At 42.7% G+C, this 25381-nt stretch overlaps 1 protein-coding gene across 1 annotated transcript; it reads right to left on the bottom strand.

Annotated features, from left to right (window-relative positions):
* Positions 1–5951: 5951 nt before the first annotated feature.
* Positions 5952–21609, bottom strand: LOC106592947 (ferroportin). The gene is made up of 7 exons (XM_045712768.2): positions 21522–21609; positions 21133–21292; positions 20411–20526; positions 19861–19987; positions 17796–18074; positions 11149–11841; positions 5952–8391 (listed from the first exon to the last, which is right to left on the bottom strand). The coding sequence occupies exons 1-7, from the start codon at positions 21525–21527 to the stop codon at positions 8126–8128; spliced, it is 1647 nt and encodes a 548-aa protein (XP_045568724.2). The 5' UTR covers positions 21528–21609; the 3' UTR covers positions 5952–8125.
* Positions 21610–25381: the final 3772 nt, after the last annotated feature.

Below are 25381 nucleotides of genomic sequence, written 5' to 3'. Positions count from 1 at the left end.
TTGGTCTAAGACCGTAATCTAACCCTGCTGTGTTCACTGGTTACAGTACATCACTGGTATAAAACCGTAATCTAACCCTGCTGTGTTCACTGGTTACAGTACATCACTGGTCTAAAACTGTAATCTAACCCTGCTGTGTTCACTGGTTACAGTACATCACTGGTCTAAAACCGTAATCTAACCCTGCTGTGTTCACTGGTTACAGTACATCATTGGTCTAAGACTGTAATCTAACCCTGCTGTGTTCACTGGTTACAGTACATCATTGGTCTAAAACCGTAATCTAACCCTGCTGTGTTCACTGGTTACAGTACATCATTGGTCTAAGACCGTAATCTAACCCTGCTGTGTTCACTGGTTACAGTACATCACTGGTCTAAAACCGTAATCTAACCCTGCTGTGTTCACTGGTTACAGTACATCACTGGTCTAAAACCGTAATCTAACCCTGCTGTGTTCACTGGTTACAGTACATCACTGGTCTAAGACCGTAATCTAACCCTGCTGTGTTCACTGTTTACAGTACATCACTGGTCTAAAACCGTAATCTAACCCTGCTGTGTTCACTGGTTACAGTACATCATTGGTCTAAGACTGTAATCTAACCCTGCTGTGTTCACTGGTTACAGTACATCACTGGTCTAAAACCGTAATCTAACCCTGCTGTGTTCACTGGTTACAGTACATCACTGGTCTAAAACCGTAATCTAACCCTGCTGTGTTCACTGGTTACAGTACATCACTGGTGTAATACCGTAATCTAACCCTGCTGTGTTCACTGGTTACAGTACATCATTGGTCTAAGACCGTAATCTAACCCTGCTGTGTTCACTGGTTACAGTACATCATTGGTCTAATACCGTAATCTAACCCTGCTGTGTTCACTGGTTACAGTACATCACTGGTCTAAAACCGTAATCTAACCCTGCTGTGTTCACTGGTTACAGTACATCAATGGTCTAAAACCATAATCTAACCCTGCTGTGTTCACTGGTTACAGTACATCATTGGTCTAAGACTGTAATCTAACCCTGCTGTGTTCACTGGTTACAGTACATCATTGGTCTAAAACCGTAATCTAACCCTGCTGTGTTCACTGGTTACAGTACATCACTGGTCTAAAACCGTAATCTAACCCTGCTGTGTTCACTGGTTACAGTACATCAATGGTCTAAAACCATAATCTAACCCTGCTGTGTTCACTGGTTACAGTACATCATTGGTCTAAGACTGTAATCTAACCCTGCTGTGTTCACTGGTTACAGTACATCATTGGTCTAAGACCGTAATCTAACCCTGCTGTGTTCACTGGTTACAGTACATCACTGGTCTAATACCATAATCTAACCCTGCTGTGTTCACTGGTTACAGTACATCATTGGTCTAATACCATAATCTAACCCTGCTGTGTTCACTGGTTACAGTACATCACTGGTCTAAAACCATAATCTAACCCTTCTGTGTTCACTGGTTACAGTACATCATTGGTCTAAGACCATAATCTAACCCTGCTGTGTTCACTGGTTACAGTACATCATTGGTCTAAGACCGTAATCTAACCCTGCTGTGTTTACTGGTTACAGTACATCACTGGTCTAAAACCATAATCTAACCCTGCTGTGTTCACTGGTTACAGTACATCATTGGTCTAATACCATAATCTAACCCTGCTGTGTTCACTGGTTACAGTACATCACTGGTCTAATACCATAATCTAACCCTGCTGTGTTCACTGGTTACAGTACATCATTGGTCTAAGACCGTAATCTAACCCTGCTGTGTTCACTGGTTACAGTACATCACTGGTCTAAAACCGTAATCTAACCCTGCTGTGTTCACTGGTTACAGTACATCACTGGTCTAAAACCGTAATCTAACCCTGCTGTGTTCACTGGTTACAGTACATCACTGGTGTAATACCATAATCTAACCCTGCTGTGTTCACTGGTTACAGTACATCACTGGTCTAAGACCGTAATCTAACCCTGCTGTGTTCACTGGTTACAGTACATCACTGGTCTAAGACCATAATCTAACCCTGCTGTGTTCACTGGTTACAGTACATCACTGGTCTAAGACCGTAATCTAACCCTGCTGTGTTCACTGGTTACAGTACATCACTGGTCTAAGACCGTAATCTAACCCTGCTGTGTTCACTGGTTACAGTACATCATTGGTCTAAAACCATAATCTAACCCTGCTGTGTTCACTGGTTACAGTACATCATTGGTCTAAAACCATAATCTAGTGCTGCTGTGTTCGCTATAAAGTTGTGTCTCTTCTGGGTTTGAAACAGCCCCATGCTCCTCTAAGGAAGTTGTTTATAATAAGGATTACATGCAGAAAATCAGACCTCTCTCAGCAAAAATATTTTTGACCTAAGCCCTCCCTGAACACTTGAAAAAAAGACCCTTGCCTATATCCAAAATAATAAATAAAACATAAAGTGGATAGCAGAGAACATGTTCCCCATTTACCCTCACTTCTTGGACAGGCCAGAGACTTAGATATGCAGTTTTACAAACTGCTCTTCGTCCTGGAAGCATTACATGGCAGCCCAGGAATTTTGATAGTGCCCAGGGCTGCGGGCCAGAAGATTGCCACACATTTCTGAAATTACAGGCTAAGAATGGACAGAGTGTTCATCTTGTCATATTTCTCCAATGCCCAATCAGGGTGTCTCGTTTGCAATGAAACTGTTCCTGTTTGGAAACAATTACATCTGAGACGTCATTAGGAATCTGAACATGGTACTTTCAAAAGTTAGGCTTACCTTCCCACCCCGGACAGAGTAGGCCTACCGACGCAGAAAAATGGAAACTATAACTGCTGGCTACTCTTCTTCTGTGGTTTAACCCAGCGAGAGAAGGTCCCAAGTGTTTCTCTAAAAGCTGTCTGGGTTTAAACATCTTCTATTTAACATACAATATATAAATTAATAAATAACTTAATAAATAACTTAATAAATTGATTGTGACAGAATTACATTACTTCCAAAGCAAAGTCCATTTTTTGTCGTCTCGGTTATAGAAGGTTGTAGCTTGGTCTCTGAATGTCAAAGAAAGTAAACAATGATATCCCCATAAGCATCGGAGGCACGTTGTCATGTCCTGACCAGTATAAGGGTTATTTCTTATTGTTGTTTGGTCAGGACGTGGCAGAGGGTATTTGTTTTATGTGGTTCGGGGTGGTGGTTTGTTTAGTAGGGTGTTTGATTTATGTATTCCGGGGGTTTTTGGGCACTGTTCTATGTTAGTGTATTTCTATGTTCTGTCTAGTCTTTTGTATTTCTATGTTTTGTTAATTGGGGTTGGACTCTCAATTGGAGGCAGGTGTTTTCTCGTTGCCTCTGATTGAGAGTCCTATATATGGGTATGTGTTTGATTTAGTGTTTGTGGGAGATTGTTCCATGTATAGTTTATGGCCTGTTTGTTTGTTTGTTTGTTTGTTTGTTTGTTTGTTTGTTTGTTTGTTTGTTTGTTTGTTTGTTTGTTTGTTTGTTTGTTTGTTTGTTTGTTTGTTTGTTTGTTTGTTTGTTTGTTTGTTTGTTTGTTTGTTTGTTTGTTTGTTTGTTTGTTTGTTTGTTTGTTTGTTTGTTTGTTTGTTTGTTTGTTTGTTGGTGTGTTCATTTGGTGTACATGTTTATTTTGGTTTTTCCTTCTTTCATAATACTACTAAAATTTGCCAACTTTCAGCACCATGAGCTGTGCATTTCTGATTGTGCCACAGCTGCTGCTTCAAGTTTCAGCACCACAATGTAAATGACTTGAATCTGTCTTATTGTGAGGTCAATAACTCTAAATACATCATGGGTAAGAAACATATTGTTTTTAATTCAATCATTTATAGTAGTGGCAAGCTATCAAAGTTGACCTCCGGTCCTCATGATCTTCACACTCTCCTTCTCAAACTGAACAGAACATAGGCTATTGGCTAGTCCACATGCAAGGCCTAATCCAAAATGCTTTTCAGAAGAAGCCTTTGATTCTCCACCTGAAATGCCACCGTAGACCTACACAGCACAGCCATTGGTTAGGCAGCACACAAAACATTTTGTTGATCAGCAAGAGCAGGCCGGGGCTCAGGGTTGGAATATCCATTGCAGTGTGTAATGCAGTCTAGTTTTATTGACACAATCCCAGCAGTTAACTTAGAGAGAACTTTGCTCTGTGCTTCTCCCAGCATGCACTTCATAGCCTATAGCCTATAGGCTATGGGTCATGTGATTGAGACCACACTAAATAGCCAATAGGTGCATTTGATATTGCACGCCCAGTGGAGAATCAGAGGTGAGGGGCGGCATCAGGCACACATCGATATATAGCTTAATAAGCAACTCATTCTAAAACACTGAGAAATATAGACAGACATTTTTTCAATTACAAATTACATGACCCTCCCCTGGACTGGATTTAAAAAAACACTAAACCCTCCCCTGGACTGGATTTAAAAAAACACTAAACCCTCCCCTGGACTGGATTTTAAAAAACACTAAACCCTCCCCTTGACTGAAATTGAAAATGCATGAACCCCCCCCATTTTCCTCCAGGTATCCATTATGTAAATGTGGATCCATCCCTAAGAAGAGAGAGTGATCAGACTCACTCCAACTCCACCATCTCTCTGTCAAGCTAGACCACCTCTGTCTCAGGTCATTTTAAATTCCCTTCAATAACTGAACTGATGATATTTGATATTGTACAATATCATACATGGATTCATACGATTAGTATAATGTCATAATACAATGAAGACACTGTAACAGTAATATCAAGACGATGGTATGTTATTGTGATCATAAGCGTTGACACTTCATTAATAGGGACAGAATAAAGTTGAGGTATCAGTCCATTTTGCCATTTGTTGGATTAAATCCAGATTGATAGTGAGTTGGACTGCCTCATTAGTCTGTGTTGGTCCCGAAGATAAATCCATCGCTCGTGACAGCCCCTGAGAGTTTAGCACCTTTGAGGATCCACTCCAGCATTACATTTGGTATATTGTTGGGTAATATTGCACACTGCCTGAAACAATCCCAATTGACAGCTTCACTTGGAGATTTTTTGTACTTGACATCCCAGAGTGACATTGACCTCTGCTGGCCATGAGAGTTATTGCAGGTGAATTTGCCTCAGGCAATTATATATTTTTTTAAAGAGTGTTGAGATGATTGCCACAGCCTGATCTCCTCCTGTTCTTCCTCTTCATCTCTCCCTCTCTCTCTGTCTCTCTATCTCACTCTTCATCTCTCTCTTTCTTTCTCTTCATCTCTCTCTCTCTCTCTCTCTCTCACTCTGTGATATAGAGTGGTGGCAGCACTAGGCCTACTTCCTACTTCCTGATTAATTGGGGACAGGGCTTCACCTGTGGTTCTATTTCTGAACATCCTGTCTTCTCTCCAGCGGTCAAAATGCAAGCTCAGTAAGATCCGCTCTGCGAGCCCGTCAGAAGAATCTCTAATGCCTTATGCCAGTATGGGAGCCAAGATCTGGGAAATGTCACCATTAAATATGCACAAGATCCACAAGGGACAGGCAGTATTAATATTGTTAGAGTCATGAGGTAGCCTATACTCTGGGAAAGGGTCCTACTAGAACATTAACTCAGGAAGGTTGAAATGGTGCCTTTATTTATGGAGGGGATTAACTGGGACTGGGTAGGGTCAGAGGCAGACCTGTTCGGTGCTTGGCATGCAGCGAGGGGTGTTTTGGAGCCTCCTCCTGGATGAAAGAATGTGCAGTACATGAACTGTATACTGACTGTCATTTATGATGCTGCGTTCATGTGCTCTCAGAATTATTGGAAATTTGTGGAACTCGTGACTGAAAAACTCCCAGAAACCCCCTGGACTCATCATAACTATGACTTTTAGACATCCAAATCAGTTCGTAATGAGCTTTGGTGAATAGAGGTAAATGTTGGTAACAAAACATTTCAAGTCAAAATACAAAGACATCTTAATCCGTGTTTATTGTCATCATAAATAACAGTCTGAAACAGAAAAGGACAACAAATTATAGATGTAAGTGAACAATACGTCACAGGAAAATATGATATAAAAACAATTAAATTGTAATGTGGTGCTGTTTGCATGACAACGAGTTCAACTTTGATGGTATTGCCACTGTACAGAAAGGAGATGGCTGTACATAGCTGAGAGACATGTCCAAGTCAGTTTTTCAAACACAGTTTTCTTGTACTGTACTGAGGTAAGGTTTTAGTTCATGAGAACAACAAGGAAACAGGATGCGTAGGTGTTCTAGTGTAATACAACACTGCCTTAATCCAGAATCATATAGACCTATCAATCTACTAAACACTGATCTCAAAACAGGTCACAAAATGAAAGAGGAAGTAAAAATCTGTTTGCTATAAATTTGTCAAACTGCATTAATATCACTCTGTTTCTATGTGAAGGAAAAGCATTTACAATTTGGAAGCTATTTTCAGTTATCTAAGTACACAAGCAATTATGGTCATTTTGGTTTCCTCTGATTTCAATGCACGTTTTTTTTTTCTTACTATCTTTATGTTCTTATGATATGTTCCTGTGATCCGGTTTAAATTATATATATTTTTAATGATATAATGTGTTAATCAATAGACACTGAAATGCGTCTTAGTGATTGATTTGAAAGCTAGGCACATGTCTGCCTGATTCATCCACAGAGAAACAGACCAGGAGAAGATGACACTACAGCCTTCCTCTTCTGTCCATCAAGGGGGGCTCCTTTATAATCTTCACTATCTCACAATCTGACACCAACTTCCCTTTAGTTTTCCTTTTGGACTTCCTGGATTATTTCCAAGTGGACGGAGCAGTAACATGTTTGCCACTTGTTAAAGTTGTTAAGTCTCGTTTCTTCTTCTTTTTGTTACTGTCACCTGCTTCACCATGCCCAGTTCTTTCCTGTGTGAAGGTTAGAAAAATACATCAATCCATCCATCCATCCATCCAACTCCCATCCAAACTCTGAGTAGGTTAACAGACTGCCATAATGAAGCTCTTGCAGTAATCCAAAAATTGCTGGAAAGGCGTGTTGTGCTGCTGCTGCTGCTGCCTCAGCCTGCCCTCTGTGCCCTTTTCCTGAGGTGGGAGAACCTACCACGGTGAGGGACCAATTCTGAGGTGGGAGAACCTACTACGGTGGAAGACCAACACTGAGGTGGGAGAACCTACTACGGTGGAAGACCAACATTGAGGTGAGAGAACTTACTACGGTGGGAGACCAACACTGAGGTGAGAGAACCTACTACGGTGGGAGACCAACACTGAGGTGAGAGAACCTACTACGGTGGGAGACCAACACTGAGGTGGGAGAACCTACTACGGTGAGGGACCAACACTGAGGTGGGAGAACCTACCACGGTGAGGGACCAACACTGAGGTGGGAGAACCTACTACGGTGAGAGACCAACACTGAGGTGGGAGAACCTACCACCGTGAGGGACCAACACTGAGGTGGGAGAACCTACCACGGTGAGGGACCAACACTGAGGTGAGAGAAACTACCACGGTGAGGGACCAACACTGAGGTGAGAGAAACTACCACGGTGGGGGACCAACACTGAGGTGAGAGAAACTACCACGGTGGGGGACCAACACTGAGGTGAGAGAAACTACCACGGTGAGGGACCAACACTGAGGTGAGAGAAACTACCACGGTGGGGGACCAACACTGAGGTGAGAGAAACTACCACGGTGGGGGACCAACACTGAGGTGAGATAACCTTCCACGGTAGGGGATCAAAACTAAGGTGGTAGAACCTACCACGGTAGGGGACCAACACCGCATCTGTTGCGACCACATCAACCTATGTACAGAAGGGAAAAGGTGGATCCTACTCTAGTTAACCTGAGTTCTAGTTTGTTCCTGTACCTTAGCACTTGGCCATACTACACCTGGCCATGCAGGGAGATAGCAACCAGGTTGGGGAGGACACGACACTTGCTGAAATGAATGAATGGCTGGATGGGGGTGAAGGTGTGTTACGGTATTGTATTGTTGCCTAGCAATGAGAGCGCAGAGGGAACAAGAGAGAAGAGACATTCATTTCACAGGCAGGCGCAGGCAGAGTGGAGTCTTTGGGCACATGCTTTGTCGCGGAAAGCAGCACGGCCTCCCTACGTGTCCAGGCGTCCAGCAGGTTTTCTCTTGGCTTTGCGTGCATATAGGAAGTACATGGTGTGTCCCGTGGTGATGAACAGTACAGAGATGATGACCAGGATGCCAAAGTGCTGGGGCTGCGGAGCAGAGATGACCATGATGAAGTGGAGAAGGTCCATCAGGTAGTTCATGGAGCTCTGGACCCCGTTGACCACACCACGTTCCGACTCACAGATGTTCTCCTGAAGCAGCTGGGTCACGGTCAGGTCAAAGGACCACAGACCTGGAACACACAGGATAAACAGACAACGGTCAGTGGTTGCTTTGGTCTACACAGATATACTGCTACACAATGATCTATACAGATAGACTACTAGACTATGACCTATGCAGATAGACCACTACACTATGGTCTATGCAGATAGACTACTACACTATGATCTATACAGATAGACCACTACACTATGGTCTATACAGATAGACTACTACACTATAGTCTATATGGATAGACCACTATACTATAGTCTATATGGATAGACCCCTATACTATAGTCTATATGGATAGACCACTATACTATAGTCTATATGAATAGACCCCTATACTATAGTCTATATAGATAGACCCCTATACTATAGTCTATATGGATAGACCACTATACTATAGTCTATATGGATAGACCACTATACTATAGTCTATATGGATAGACCACTATACTATAGTCTATATGGATAGACCCCTATACTATAGTCTATATGGATAGACCACTATACTATAGTCTATATGGATAGACCACTATACTATAGTCTATATGGATAGACCACTATACTATAGTCTATATGGATAGACCACTATACTATAGTCTATATGGATAGACCACTATACTATAGTCTATATGGATAGACCACTATACTATAGTCTATATGGATAGACCCCTATACTATAGTCTATATGGATAGACCACTATACTATAGTCTATATGGATAGACCACTATACTATACTATATATGGATAGACCACTATACTATAGTCTATATGGATAGACCACTATACTATAGTCTATATGGATAGACCACTATACTATAGTCTATATGGATAGACCACTATACTATAGTCTATATGGATAGACCACTATACTATAGTCTATATGGATAGACCACTATACTATAGTCTATATGGATAGACCCCTATACTGTAGTCTATATGGATAGACCCCTATACTATAGTCTATATGGATAGACCACTATACTATAGTCTATATGGATAGACCCCTATACTATAGTCTATATGGATAGACCCCTATACTATAGTCTATATGGATAGACCACTATACTATAGTCTATATGGATAGACCACTATACTATAGTCTATATGGATAGACCCCTATACTATAGTCTATATGGATAGACCACTATACTATAGTCTATATAGATAGACCACTATAGTCTATATAGATAGACCCCTATACTATGGTCTATATAGATAGACCCCTATACTATAGTCTATATGGATAGACCACTATACTATAGTCTATATAGATAGACCCCTATACTATAGTCTATATGGATAGACCCCTATACTATAGTCTATATGGATAGACCCCTATACTATAGTAGACATTTTTTGTAGACATTTGAGTCATTTAGCAGACTATAGTCTATATAGATAGACCACTATAGTCTATATAGATAGACCCCTATACTATGGTCTATATAGATAGACCCCTATACTATAGTCTATATGGATAGACCACTATACTATAGTCTATATGGATAGACCACTATACTATAGTCTATATAGATAGACCCCTATACTATAGTCTATATAGATAGACCACTATACTATAGTCTATATGGATAGACCACTACACTATAGTCTATATGGATAGACCCCTATACTGTAGTCTATATAGATAGACCCCTATACTATAGTCTATATGGATAGACCCCTATACTATAGTCTATATGGATAGACCCCTATACTATAGTCTATATGGATAGACCACTATACTATAGTCTATACGGATAGACCCCTATACTATAGTCTATACGGATAGACCCCTATACTATAGTCTATACGGATTGACCCCTATACTATAGTCTATACGGATAGACCCCTATACTATAGTCTATATGGATAGACCACTATACTATAGTCTATATGGATAGACCCCTATATTATAGTCTATATGGATAGACCACTATACTATAGTCTATATAGATAGACCCCTATACTATAGTCTATATAGATAGACCCCTATACTATAGTCTATATAGATAGACCACTATACTATAGTCTATATAGATAGACCCCTATACTATAGTCTATATAGATAGACCCCTATACTATAGTCTATATAGATAGACCACTATACTATAGTCTATATAGATAGACCCCTATACTATAGTCTATATAGATAGACCACTATACTATAGTCTATATAGATAGACCCCTATACTATAGTCTATATGGATAGACCACTATACTATAGTCTATATAGATAGACCCCTATACTATAGTCTATATAGATAGACCCCTATACTATAGTCTATATAGATAGACCCCTATACTATAGTCTATATAGATAGACCACTATACTATAGTCTATATAGATAGACCCCTATACTATAGTCTATATGGATAGACCACTATACTATAGTCTATATAGATAGACCCCTATACTATAGTCTATATAGATAGACCCCTATACTATAGTCTATATAGATAGACCCCTATACTATAGTCTATATAGATAGACCACTATACTATAGTCTATATAGATAGACCACTATACTATAGTCTATATGGATAGACCACTAGACTATGGATCCATTGCAGTAGTCTCTTTTCAGTCAAGCACTGGTATAATACAAAAATGATTATCTTCCAACGCTATTTGAACTCATTTACTGAGTCTCATAAGAACTGAATACCCACAGCCTATGTTAGAAACATGCATAATACAGTTGCTATTGTTAAGCTGTGGATCAGCAACTCAATCCAATTGTGAAGGGCCTGGGCCTGGTCGTCCCTCTTACTCACCGATGCGTGCTGTGATGACCCCCAAGAACAGCAGGATTATAGAGATGTAGGAGTCTGGCTCCATGCCTGATGGCATATTCTCAAATAGCACCGTGTTGTTGGTCCAGTGGATGGACGAGCGGTCGGGCAGCAGCGGCTGATTAATGCCACCCCGCATCGGGTAGGTGTGTTTCTGCCTCTGGCCCTCCACCATCCCCCCAGCCTCCACCAACGTCGAGTTGGCGTTGGCGTCCAGGAAGGGCATGAGCAGGCGGAGGTCCATGGGGCTGCCGGGGGCGAACACAGAACACACACACAGCAGCAGACAGCAAAGATGGAGACAGCTGGAGATGATGCCTGTGTTAACTAAACCATAGGCCTTCCTCAGCTTGGTGAACATGACAGTGCCCATGAGGCCTGTTATAGCCGAGACCCCCATCAGCAGACTGAGCAGGGAGCCACTGATGCCCTGGGTGTAGGCGTAGCCCGTGGTGATGCAGTCGAAGCCCAGGACAGTTGTGTAGAGGAAGGCCAGGCCCATCCCAGCCAGGAAGACATCCTGGCGGTAGTAGGCCCTCCAGCCGTCCTTACAGGTGCTCAGCAGCCAGCGGAAACGTCCGAAACACAGAGGCAGATTGGTGATCTCCTTGAGGTTCAGGCTCATGTCGTCATCACTGAGGCCCGGGGCTGATGTCACCACCTCACTTTGCTCTACTGAGAGGGAGAGGACAAGCATCAGTCAAGCTACTAACAATGATCTACTGAGAGGACAAGCATCAGTCAAGCTACTAACAATGATCTACTGAGAGGACAAGCATCAGTCAAGCTACTAACAATGATCTACTGAGAGGACAAGCATCAGTCAAGCTACTAACAATGATCTACTGAGAGGACAAGCATCAGTCAAGCTACTAACAATGATCTACTGAGAGGACAAGCATCAGTCAAGCTACTAACATGTTCCATCAACTAACTTAGGGCAACAGTGTTTCAAGTAATACTTCGTTTCCATAGAGATGAATAAGCATGTACACTACCGTTCAAAAGTTTGGGGTCACTTAAAAATGTCCTTGTTTTTGAAAGAAACGCACCTTTTTTGTCCATTTAAAATAACATAAAATTGATCAGAAATACAGTGTAGACATTGTTAATGTTGTAAATGACTATTGTAGCTGGAAATGGCAGATTTTTTAAGGAATATCTACATAGGCGTACAGAGGCCCATTATCAGCAACCATCACTCCTGTGTTCCAATGGCATGTTATGTTAGCTAATCCAAGTTTAGCATTTTAAAAGGCTAATTGATCATTAGATCATGATCTAAAGTGTTTCCAAGATGGCGTAGCAGTCAGACGTCTTTGTCCTCATCTTGTCGTGTCCCGTGTATATATCTTTTTATATCTTATTTCTTCACATATATTTTTTAAAATATTTCTCTTAACCTCAACTTCAACATACTCTCCTGCAATCCGCCTCACCCAATGTGGTGTGGATCTGCAATTTTCTTTACTTTTGAACCGGCACCGCCAACAAAAGCTAGCCAGCTAACTAGCTAATAGCTAGTAGTCGGCTAGCCACTGCTAGTGGTCATCAGCTAACCTTTAGCCCGGACAACTCTTGCCAGTCTGCACAGCGCTTCTCAAACCACAGCAAATCGGACATATTTTTCTCCATATCTCCGGATTCCTACCGCAAGCTCTGAGCCTTTTCACCTGGATCATCGCAGCTAGCTAGCTGCTATTTCGAGTGGCCACTCCTGGCTAACGTCTCTGTCCCGAAGCAAGAACCAATTAGCCTGGAGCAAGCCTTTGCTAGGCCCATCTCCCGGCTAGCTGAAGAGGTCCATCAGCCACTCCTTGGGCTTCAATACCTATTTTGCCAATTGGCCTGGACCCCTTTTACTGCCGACACGGAGCCCCGCCGATTCCATCACGACTGGACTGCCAACGTAATCTACCCAAGTTTTTTTTTTAACTGGCTCCTCCGTCGCGATGTCCCCTGAATGTCCATCTGCTAGCCTGCTAGCCGGGGCCCGCTAGCTGTCTAGAGCATATCGGACTGTTAGCTGAAGAGGCCCATCAGACTAATTCTTTGGCCACTATACCTATTTTGCCAATTGGCCTGGACCCTTTTACCACACGGAGCCCTGCTGATCCATCACAACTAGTCTGCCGACGTAACAGCACGAGGGGGCTACAACAGACTTCTTCCATTGTGACGTCCATCTAAGGCCCTTCTGCTAGCTTGCTAGCCCCGGCCCGCTAGCTGTCTGAATCGCTGTGTCTCCAGCCCACTGAGCTACTCACTGGACCCCTATGATCACTCGGCTATGCATGCCTCTCCCTAATGTCAATATGCCTTGTCCATCGCTGTTTTGGTTAGTGATTATTGCCTTATTTCACTGTAGAGCCTCTAGCCCTGCTCAATACGCCTTAGCTAACCCTTTAGTCCCAACCTTCCACACATGCGGTGACCTCACCTGGTTTAAATGATGTTTCTAAAGACAATATCTCTCTCATCATCACTCAATGCATAGGTTTACCTCCACTGTACTCACATCCTACCATACCTTTGTCTGTACATTATGCCTTGAATCAATTCTACCGTGCCCAGAAACCTGCTAGTTTTACACTCTGTTCCGAACGTACTAGAAGACCAGTTCTTATAGCCTTTAGCCATACCCTTATCCTACTCCTCCTCTGGTCCTCTAGTGATGTAGAGGTTAATCCAGGCCCTGCAGTGCCTAGCTCCACTCCTATTCCCCAGGCGCTCTCATTTGTTGACTTCTGTAACCGTAATAGCCTTGGTTTCATGAATGTTCACATTAGAAGCCTACTCCCTAAGTTTGTTTTTTTCACTGCTTTGGCACACTCCGCCAACCTGGATGTCCTAGCCGTGTCTGAATCCTGGCTTAGGAAGACCACCAAAACCCCTGAAATTTCAATCCCTAACTATAACATTTTCCGACAAGATAGAACTGCCAAAGGGGGCGGAGTTGCAATCTACTGCAGAGATAGCCTGCAGAGTTCTGTCTTACTATCCAGGTCTGTACCCAAACAATTAGAGCTTCTACTTTTAAAAATCCACCTTTCCAGAAACAAGTCTCTCACCGTTGTCGCTTGCTATAGAGCACCTTCTGCCCCCAGCTGTGCCCTGGACACCATATGTGAATTGATTGCCCCCCATCTATCTTCAGAGCTCGTGCTGCTAGGTGACCTAAACTGGGACCTAAACAACACCATGGCCATCATACATTCTAAAGTTTCTAAATTTAGAACCAGGAACAGATATAGCCCTTGGTTCACTCCAGACCTGACTGACCTTGACCAGCACAAAAAAAGCATTGAAAAGCCCCCGCGATATGCAACTTTTCAGGGAAGTTAGGAACCAATATACACAGGCAGTTAGGAAAGCAAAGGCTAGCTTTTTCAAACAGAAAATTACATCCTGTAGCACAAACTCCAAAAAGTTCTGGGACACTGTAAAGTCCATGGAGAATAAGAGCACCTCCTCTCAGCTGCCCACTAAACTGAGGCTAGGAAACATTGTCACCAGTGATAAATCCACGATAATTGAGAATTTCAATAAGCATTTTTCTACAGCTGGCCATGCTTTCCATCTGGCTACCCCTACCCCGGTCAACAGCCCTGCACCCCCCACAGCAACTTGCCCAAACCTCCCCCATTTCTCCTTCACCAAAATCCAGATAGCTGATGTTCTGAAAGAGCTGCAAAATCTGGACCCCGACAAATCAGCCGGGCTAGACAATCTGGACTGTCACGTCCTGACCAGTAAAGGGGTTATTTGTTATTATAGTTTGGTCAGGACGTGGCAGGGGATATTTGTTTTGTATGGTTCGGGGTGTGTGTGTATGTAGAGGGGTGTTTGATTTATGTATTCTGGGGTTTTGGTCATTGTTCTATGTTTGTATATTTCTATGTCTGTTCTAGGGTGTTTAGATCTGTGTTTAGGTAATTGAGATTGGGGCCTTCAATTGGAGGCAGCTGTCTATCGTTGCCTCTGATTGAAGCTCCTATAATTAGGAATGTGTTTGTCATGGGAATTGTGGGAGGTTGTTCTTTGCATAGCTGTGTGTTGCCTGCAAGACTGTTTGTCGGCCGGTCTTTGTTTTCGTGTTTTATTTTGTAGAATAAACATGAGCATTCACGTACCCGCTGCGCCTTGGTCCATTCACTACGACGACCGTTACATTGACCCTCTCTTTCTAAAATTATCCGCCGAAATTGTTGCAAACCCTATTACTAGCCTGTTCAACCTCTCTTTCGTATCGTCTGAGATCCCCAAAGATTGGAAAGCAGCTGCGGTCCCCCTCTTCAAAGGGGGAGACACTCTAGACCCAAACTGCTACAGACTTATATCTATCCTACCCTGCCTTTCTAAGTTCTTCGAAAGCCAAGTTAACAAACAGATTACCGACCATTTCGAATCCTACTGTACCTTCTCCGCTATACAATATGGCTTCCGAGCTGGTCATGGGTGCACCTCAGCCACGCTCAAGGTCCTAAACGATATCATAACTGCCATTGATAAGAGACAATACTGTGCAGCTGTATTCATCGACCTGGCCAAGGCTTTCGACTCTGTCAATCACCACATTCTTATCGGCAGACTCAACAGCCTTGGTTTCTCAAATGACTGCCTCGCCTGGTTCACCAACTACTTTTCAGACAGAGTTCAGTGTGTAAAATCGGAGGGCCTGTTGTCCAGACCACTGGCAGTCTCTATGGGGGTGCCACAGGGTTCAATCCTCGGGCTGACTCTTTTCTCTGTATACATCAATAATGTCGCTCTTGCTGCTGGTGATTCTCTGATCCACCTCTACGCAGACGACACCATTTTGTATACTTCTGGCCCTTCTTTGGACACTGTGTTAACTAACCTCCAGACGAGCTTCAATGCCATACAACTCTCCTTCCATGGCCTCCAACTGCTCTTAAATGCAAGTAAAACTTAATACATGCTCTTCAACCGATCACTGCCCACACCCGCCCGCCTGTCCAGCATCACTACTCTGGACGGTTCAGACTTAGAATATGTGGACAACTACAAATACCTAGGTGTCTGGTTAGACTGTAAACTCTCCTTCCAGACTCACATTAAGCATCTCCAATCCAAAATTAAATCTAGAATCGGCTTCCTATTTCACAACAAAGCATCCTTCACTCATGCTGCCAAACATACCCTCGTAAAACTGACTTTCCTACCGATCCTTGACTTCGGCGATGTCATTTACAAAAAGCCTCTAACACTCTACTCAGCAAATTGGATGCAGCCTATCACAGTGCCATCCATTTTGTCACCAAAGCCTCATACACTACCCACCACTGCGACCTGTACGCTCTCGTTGGCTGGCCATCGCTTCATATTCGTCGCCAAACCCACTGGCTCCAGGTCATCTATAAGTCTTTGCTAGGTAAAGCCCCGCCTTATCTCAGCTCACAGGTCACCATAGCAGCACCCACCCGGAGCACGCGCTCCAGCAGGTATATTTCACTGATCACCCCCAAAGCCAATTCCTCGTTTGGCCGTCTTTCCTTCCAGTTCTCTGCTGCCAATGACTGGAACAAACTGCAAATATCACTGAAGCTGGAGACCCATATCTCCCTCACTAACTTTAAGCACCAGCTGTCAGAGCAGCTCACAGATCTCTGCACCTGTACGTAGCCAATCTGTAAATAGCCCATCCAACTACCTCATCCCCATACTGTTATTTATTTTATTTATTTTGTTCCTTTGCACACCAGTATCTCTACTTGCACACTCATCTTCTGCACATCTGTCACTCCAGTGTTTAATTGCTATATTGTAATTATTTAGCCATTATGGCCTATTGATTGGCTTACCTCCCTTATCCTACCTCATTTGCACACACTTTATATATACTTTTTTCTATTTTATTATTGACTGTATGTTTGTTTATTCCATGTGTAACTCTGTGTTGTTGTTTTTGTCACACTGCTTTGCTTTATCTTGGCCAGGTTGGTTTGCGCAGTTCTGTGAAGGGAGTAGTACACAGCATTGTTTCAGAAGAAAGGTATTTTCTTCTGGCCATTTTGAGCCTGTAATCGAACCCACAAATGCTGATGCTTCAGATGCTCAAATAGTCTAAAGAAGGCCAGTTTTATTGCGTCTATAAGTAGGACAACTGTTTTCAGCTGTGCTAAAATAATTGCAAAAGGGTTTTCTAATGATCAATTAGCCTTTTAAAATGATAAACATGGATTAGCTAACACAACGTGCCATTGGAACACAGGAGTGATGATTGCTGATAATGGGCCTCTGTACGCCCATGATGATATTCCATAAAAAATCTGCCGTTTCCAGCTACAATAGTCATTTACAACATTAACAATGTCTACACTGTATGTCTGATCAATTTGATGTTATTTTAATGGACACAAAATTGGCTTTTCTTTCAAAAACAAGGACATTTTTAAGTGACACCAAACTTAGTGTATGTGCTGTGCGTGTTGTGGAATAATGTTTCTTGACCTCATGTATCTTTCAACTGATTTCATCAATTTTTACTGTAAAGTAAAGCTATACTTCACTGTAAAGTTGGATGAAATAGCTCGGAAGATCCACTATGCTTTACCAACTCAACTGCTGAAGCAGTCACACAGTGACCAGGACACCAGGACACTGACCTTGTGACCCCCTCCTCTCCACCAGTCCCTCCGTCCTCTCTGCTGGTCTCTCCAGGGAGGCCTGGCCGTCCTCGGGCACGGGGGGTTTGACGGACAGCGCTGGGACAATGCGGTAGACCCGGGAAAGGAAGATAAACTCCACTATGAGGGACACCAGGTTCCAGCCCAGGATGAAGCCGCAGCCGATCACGTTGGAGGCCAGGGTCATGACCTGTCCCACCGCCAGCGGTGCCAGGATGTTGGTCACCTGATCGATGCGCCGCATGGTAGCATTCATCCCTTCAGATCAGAATCAAACCAAAAGGTACAGGGTTTAGTTGTGGTGATATGGTATCTGTGTTACCAGCTTTACTAATGCCTACATTATCAAACTATTCTGCCTCTATGGTAACGCATGTGATACATCCTAGAAAAACGAAATACACTGCTCAAAAACATAAAGGGAACACTTAAACAACACAATGTAACTCCAAGTCAATCACACTTCTGTGAAATCAAACTGTCCACTTAGGAAGCAACACTGATTGACAATAAATTTCACATGCTGTTGTGCAAATGGAATAGACAACAGGTGGAAATTATAGGCAATTAGCAAGACACCCCCAATAAAGGAGTGGTTCTGCAGGTGGTGACCACAGACCACTTCTCAGTTCCTATGCTTCCTGGCTGATGTTTTGGTCACTTTTGAATGCTGGCGGTGCTTTCACTCTAGTGGTAGCATGAGACGGAGTCTACAACCCACACAAGTGGCTCAGGTAGTGCAGCTCATCCAGGATGGCACATCAATGTCTGTCAGCGTAGTGTCCAGAGCATGGAGGCGCTACCAGGAGACAGGCCAGTACATCAGGAGACGTGGAGGAGGCCGTAGGAGGGCAACAACCCAGCAGCAGGACCGCTACCTCCGCCTTTGTGCATGGAGGAGCAGGAGCAGCACTGCCAGAGCCCTGCAAAATGACCTCCAGCAGGCCACAAATGTACATGTGTCTGCTCAAACGGTCAGAAACAGACTCCATGAGGGTGGTATGAGGGTCCAACGTCCACAGGTGGGGGTTGTGCTTACAGCCCAACACCGTGCAGGACGTTTGGCATTTGCCAGAGAACACCAAGATTGGCAAATTCGCCACTGGCGCCCTGTGCTCTTCACAGATGAAAGCAGGTTCACACTGAGCGCGTGTGAGTCTGGAGACGCCGTGGAGAACGTTCTGCTGCCTGCAACATCCTCCAGCATGACCGGTTTGGCGGTGGGTCAGTCATGGTGTGGGGTGGCATTTCTTTGGGGGGCCGCACAGCCCTCCATGTGCTCGCCAGAGGTCGCCTGACTGCCATTGGGTACCGAGATGAGATCCTCAGACCCCTTGTGAGACCATATGCTGGTGCGGTTGGCCCTGGGTTCCTCCTAATGCAAGACAATGCTAGACCTCATGTGGCTGGATTGTGTCAGCAGTTCCTGCAAGAGGAAGGCATTGATGCTATGGACCGTTCCCCAGACCTGAATCCAATTGAGCACATCTGGGACATCATGTCTTGCTCCATCCACCAATGCCACGTTGCACCACAGACTGTCCAGGAGTTGGCGGATGCTTTAGTCCAGGTCTGGGAGGAGATCCCTCAGGAGACCATCCGCCACCTCATCAGGAGCATGCCCAGGCGTTGTAGGGAGGTCATACAGGCACGTGGAGGCCACACACACTACTGATCCTCATTTTGACTTGTTTTAAGGACATTACATCAAAGTTGGATCAGCCTGTAGTGTGGTTTTCCACTTTAATTTTGAGTGTGACTCCAAATCCAGATCTCCATGGGTTGATAAATTGGATTTCCATTGATTATTTTTGTGTGATTTTGTTGTCAGCACATTCAACTATGTAAAGAAAAAAGTATTTAATAAGATTATTTCATTCATTCAGATCTAGGATGTTATTTTAGTGTTCCCTTAATTTTTTTGAGCAGTGTACATAGTGTCTGATAACCTTGAAGTGCTTTAACCAGCAGCCAGTTTAGCAGCTGAAACAGAAACAACAATCCCTCGTGATGCAATAGCGTGTGGCAGGTCTGCCAGTCTCACCGGCGAGGTGACCCCGGTTGTATCCAGTGATAACCACAATCCAGTCCCTCTGGATGGCGATGGTCAGCGCTGTGCTTGCTAGGTTAGCCACATCTGCCAGGACGATCACCACCGTATAACAAACCACCTTGTGTAAGTTTTGTGATGCAACACGTTACTACGCATGACAGCACAGAGCAGCAGGAGGCTCAGAACAGCAGCAGCAACAACATGGACACAGAACAGTGCAGGAGAAACAGCAACCGTCACAGCAGTTTGCAATAATATATCTAGCCTGATTCTCAACAGACCTGGGTTTAAGTAGTATTCATTTTCTTTCAAATACATTGAGAGTTTGATTGAGCATGTTTGGAGCACTGGATGGGTGGAGTTTGTCATTTTAGGACTATTCCATTGGTTCCATTGCACCAGGCAAACTCAATCAAGTGCAAATAAAGTCTTTGAAAGGATACAAATGCTATTTGAATCCATATCTGATTCCAAAACATACTGTTGGTTCACATCATGAGAGTTTAGACAGTGTGGGAGAGAAAATGAAAAATATACTCACAGTTAACCAGCCATCCCAAATGCTCTCAATCCACTGTTTATATAAGAAGACCAACATCAGCACAATGCTACACACCGTCACTGAAATGTTCTGAACCAACAACGATGCATGCGCCACTAAAACCAAGGAGGGAGAAGAAACTAAGATTCTAAAATATTCTGGGACAATGCATTTCAGAGAACCATAAAGACTTCTACAGAACCATAAATGTATCATTGGTCTTAAAGGGGCATTCTGCAGTTGCTATAGCACATTCATTTTTTGACTTTTAAAGTAATGATATATAGCTATTGATTGTAAAAGAATATAACTTAGTATTGACTCATGAGCTTAGTTCATCTGTTGTACCCCATTAGATCCCCAAATATATGCTTCTTTTACTTTGTAATTGTAAACTAACTCTGTATATCTTCAAAACATGATTAAAACTATAATGTTCGTCTCATGGATGGTCAGTACTTGCATCCATAGCTCCATCTATGAATTTGTGAGTGGTTACATTTATCCAGCCAAATCCCTCAACAATTTACCAAAATAGTGGTGGGGTGCAACTTGGTTACTGTTTGAACTGCAGAATGCCCATGTGAGGCAGACAGGCAGGAAATTAGGACTGCGTCCCAAATAGCATCCTATTTCCTATTGTATTACAGTACCTTTAGGGCGCCATTTGGGACTAGATGTCAGTCCCTATAGCTGTAAATAGAAATGATTGTTGGTCTAACCTTTGTTCCTGGGGTTGCGGTCAACCCAGTCCCCAATCAACGCCCCTAGCAGCAGCACTGACCCCGCCACCACCAAGCCGAATATTGCGGTCAGCAGCAGGTTACGTCCATACAGCTCGATCAGGAACACCGAAATGGCAAAGTGCCACATACGGTCACCCTATTAGAAAGACAAATAGTCATCATGATGGAGAAGAACGTTTTTAGCCTTTGGCTTTTAGCTTTTTACTCTTTCTAGGGGTAAAGGGCATAAAGACAAATGTAAAGTATGTCCATCTTTCATTGATTTGCAAGACACTACCAGGTTGATGACATAAACCTTATAGTGTCCAGCCGGTATGGCTTTGTAGCTCCCTTACCCATTGTTGTTACATGAAAAGGCTTCTTACCCACATGGACAGTGCCCCACTGACGTAGATCAGGAATTTAGGGCCCCTGAGGTAGATGAGGGCTGACCCTGGTGAGTAAGTTCAACAGAGATACACAGTAACATGAACAATAACCAGAGATAACATCATTATGAGTCTACAGGACACATTCTGCATCTATAGCTGGAAAACCACCTAATATTAAGCACTTAGCATCAGAGTATGTCTGAACATATTTTGGAACAGGATGTGTTCTGATCAGAAATCAAAAGCATTAAGTTGCTCTTACACCTAACACTTTACATTAAGTAGATCGTACAGCTAAAACTTTACATTAAGTAGCTCTTATACCTAACCCTTTACATTAAGTAGCTCGTACATACCTAACCCTTTACATTAAGTAGCTCGTACACCCAAAACTTTACATTAAGTAGCTGTTATACCTAACACTTTACATTAAGTTTCACTTATACCTAACACTTTACATTAAGTTGCTCTTATACCTAACCCTTTACATTAAGTAGCTCGTACACCTAACACTTTATATTGGGTTGCTCTAATACCTATATAAATGTAACGCTGTGATTCCGACAATCAGAACATGTTGTTACATCATCATTAAGTAATAGCTGTGTAGTTGTATTGTCAGGTCATGAGGTCAGGGTAAACTCTTGGTCATCTCTCTCTCTCCACTCCCGCAATAGACGAGCTGACCTGATGTACTCCTGGCCTTCCTGGCCCGAGCCTCCCTGATGTCATCAGACTCAAACTCCACCACCACCCCTCCACACTGGGCTGCGTCTGCTCGCAGGGACATCGCCTGTACAGAGTCCAAACCAGGTCACCGGTCAGGGGTCAGAGGACATACAACTACTGTAAAAGAATCCAGAAGGGGCTTGTCAACTCAAAGGAACTAGTAGAATTAAGAATGGGCCTGCTCAACTCAATTGAACTAGAATATACAGTTGAAGTCGGAAGTTTACATACACCTTAGCCAAATACATTTAAACTCAGTCTTTCACAATTCCTGACATTTAATCCAAGTAAAGATTCCCTGTCTTAGATCAGTTAGGATCACCACTTTATTTTAAGAATGTGAAATATCAGAATAATAGTAGAGAGAATGAATTATTTCACCTTTAATTTCTTTCATCACATTCCCAGTGGGTCAGAAGTTTACGTACACTCAATTGGTATTTGGTAGCATTTCCTTTAAATTGTTTAACTTGGGTCAAACGTTTCGGGTAGCCTTCCACAAGCTTCCCAAAGTAAGTTGTGTGAATTTTGGCCCATTCCTCCTGACAGAGCTGGTGTAACTGAGTCAGGTTTGTCGGCCTCCTTGCTTGCACACGCTTTTTCAGTTCTGCCCACACATTTTCTATAGGATTGAGGTCAGGACTTTGTGATGGCCACTCCAATACCTTGACTTTGTTGTCCTTAAGCCATTTTGCCACAACTTTGGAAGTATGCTTGGGGTCATTGTCCATTTGGGAAACCCATTTGTGACCAAGCTTTAATTTCCTGACTGATGTCTTGAGATGTTGCTTCAATATATCCACATAATTTTCCTCCCTCATGATGCCATCTATTTTGTGAAGTGCACCAGTCCCTCCTGCAGCAAAGCACCCCCACAACATGATGCTGCCACCCCCGTGCTTCACGGTTGGGATGGTGTTCTTCGGCTTGATAGCCTCCCCCTTTTTCCTCCAAACATAACGATGGTCATTATGGCCAAACAGTTCTATTTTTGTTTCATCAGATCAGAGGACATTTCTCAAAAAAGTACGATCTTTGTCCCCATGTGCAGTTGCACACCGTAGTCTGGCTTTTTTATGATGGTTTTGAAGCAGTGGCTTCTTCCTTGCTGACCAGCCTTTCAAGTTATGTCGATATAGGACTCGTTTTACTGTGGATATAGATACTTTTGTACTTGTTTCCTCCAGCATCTTCACAAGGTCCTTTGCTGTTGTTCTGGGATTGATTTGCACTTTTCGCATCAAAGTACGTTCATCTCTAGGAGACAGAACACGTCTCCTTCCTGAGTGGTGTGACAGCTGTGTGGTCCCATGGTGTTTATACTTGCGTACTATTGTTTGTACAAATGAACGTGGTACCTTCAGGCATTTGGAAATTGCTCCCAAGGATGAACCAGACTTGTGGAGGTCTACAATTTTATTCTGAGGTCTTGGCTGATTTCTTTTGATTTTCCCATGATGTCAACCAAAGAGGCACTGAGTTTGAAGGTAGGCCTTGAAATACATCCACAGGTACACCTCCAATTGACTCAAATGATGTCAGAAGCTTCTAAAGCCATGACATCATTTTCTGGAATTTTCCAAGCTGTTTAAAGGCACAGTCAACTTAGTGTATGTAAACTTCTGACCCACTGGAATTGTAATACAGTGAATTATAAGTGAAATAATCTGTCTAAACAATTGTTGGAAAAATTACTTGCGTCATGCAAAACTATAGTTTGTTAACAAGAAATGTGTGGAGTGGTTGTTTTAATGACTCCAACTTAAGTATTTGTAAACTTCTGACTTCAACTGTAACTAGTATTATTAAGAATGGGTCTGTTCAAGTCAATTAAACTACAATATAACTAGTATTATTAAGAATGGGTCTGCTCAACTCAATAGAACTACAATATAACTAGTATTATTAAGAATGGGTCTGTTCAACTCAATTGAACTAGAATAGAACTAGTAGTATTAAGAATGGGTCTATTCAAGGCAATAGTCTGTTTAATAAAGGTATATGGGTGCATTGCCGAGTCCTTAGGGCGTACACTAGTAATAGAAAAACCCAAACTCATTGAACATGTTCTTTAGAACACGTGTCAAACTCATTCCATGGAGGGCCGAGTGTCTGCAGGTTTTCGCTCCTCCCTTGTACTTGATTGAGGAATTAAAGTCACTAATTAGTAAGGAACTCTCCTCATCTGGTTGTCTAGGTCTTAATTGAAAGGAAAACCAAAATTCAGCAGACTCTAGGCTCTCCATGGAATGAGTTTGACACCCCTGCTTTAGAAGTTCAATTCCTTTTAACAGCACATCAACATTTAAATGACAGGTTTAAGAAAAGTTTGTTGACATGAAGTAAAAGAGCACCTTATTAAGCCTCAACCATGTCTAACATGTTCATCTGTTGAAGTCAGTATCTGGTTGCATTTGACAAGATCAGATAATGTTCAGTGACTGACAGAGGATGGATTCTGATTCATAAACCCTCATGTTAATTATCTTAGTGCCACCAGTCTTCACATCTTGTACCTTATCCTTTCATATCTCAGAAACCATCTCAGATAAACGTATCTCAGACAAAATATTGTCAACCAGAAAGTACATCACACCGCAAATGTTGTTCTCAAGTTGTTTGTGCTTTACCTGTCTGAAATTAATACAAATAGTATTTCAGTGTTTTAACATGACTTGCAGTTCAGATTCTGAGGCCTACATATAAGATGGCTCCCATAGGTCATTAGGTCAAACCATCTGCAGCAGGGTACACATTCTGTTTACCTCAAATCTGGCAATAACATTCTGTACCTCAGGAAGACATTTCACAACACATCAAGCCAAGAACACACATAAACACATTTTAAACTTAAATCTCTGAAAACAAATACATTTGAGCATTTCTAGCACTGTGCGTCGATGTGCTGCTTCAATGTGCACTAAACTGCAGAGCAAAACCAAGCCAACATTTCCAGTCCTCCATGTAAAAAAAAGATATTAACACTTCTCAAGACATTTCTCAAACAATCCCAACATCACCTTGGCTCTGATGTTAGGGTGAATCCTGGCAGGTGCTCCTTGATGAGGTGTCTTTTGCCATGTATCCTACATGGAGATGCTCCTCTTTCCGGAGAGCTGGAATTC

The sequence above is a fragment of the Salmo salar genome, chromosome 05, assembly GCF_965601325.2.
Source record: "Salmo salar chromosome 05, fSalSal1, whole genome shotgun sequence".
Taxonomy (NCBI): Eukaryota; Metazoa; Chordata; class Actinopteri; order Salmoniformes; family Salmonidae; genus Salmo; species Salmo salar.
The sequence above is the reverse complement of the archived record's forward strand: the minus strand, read 5'-3'. Positions and strand labels throughout refer to the sequence as shown.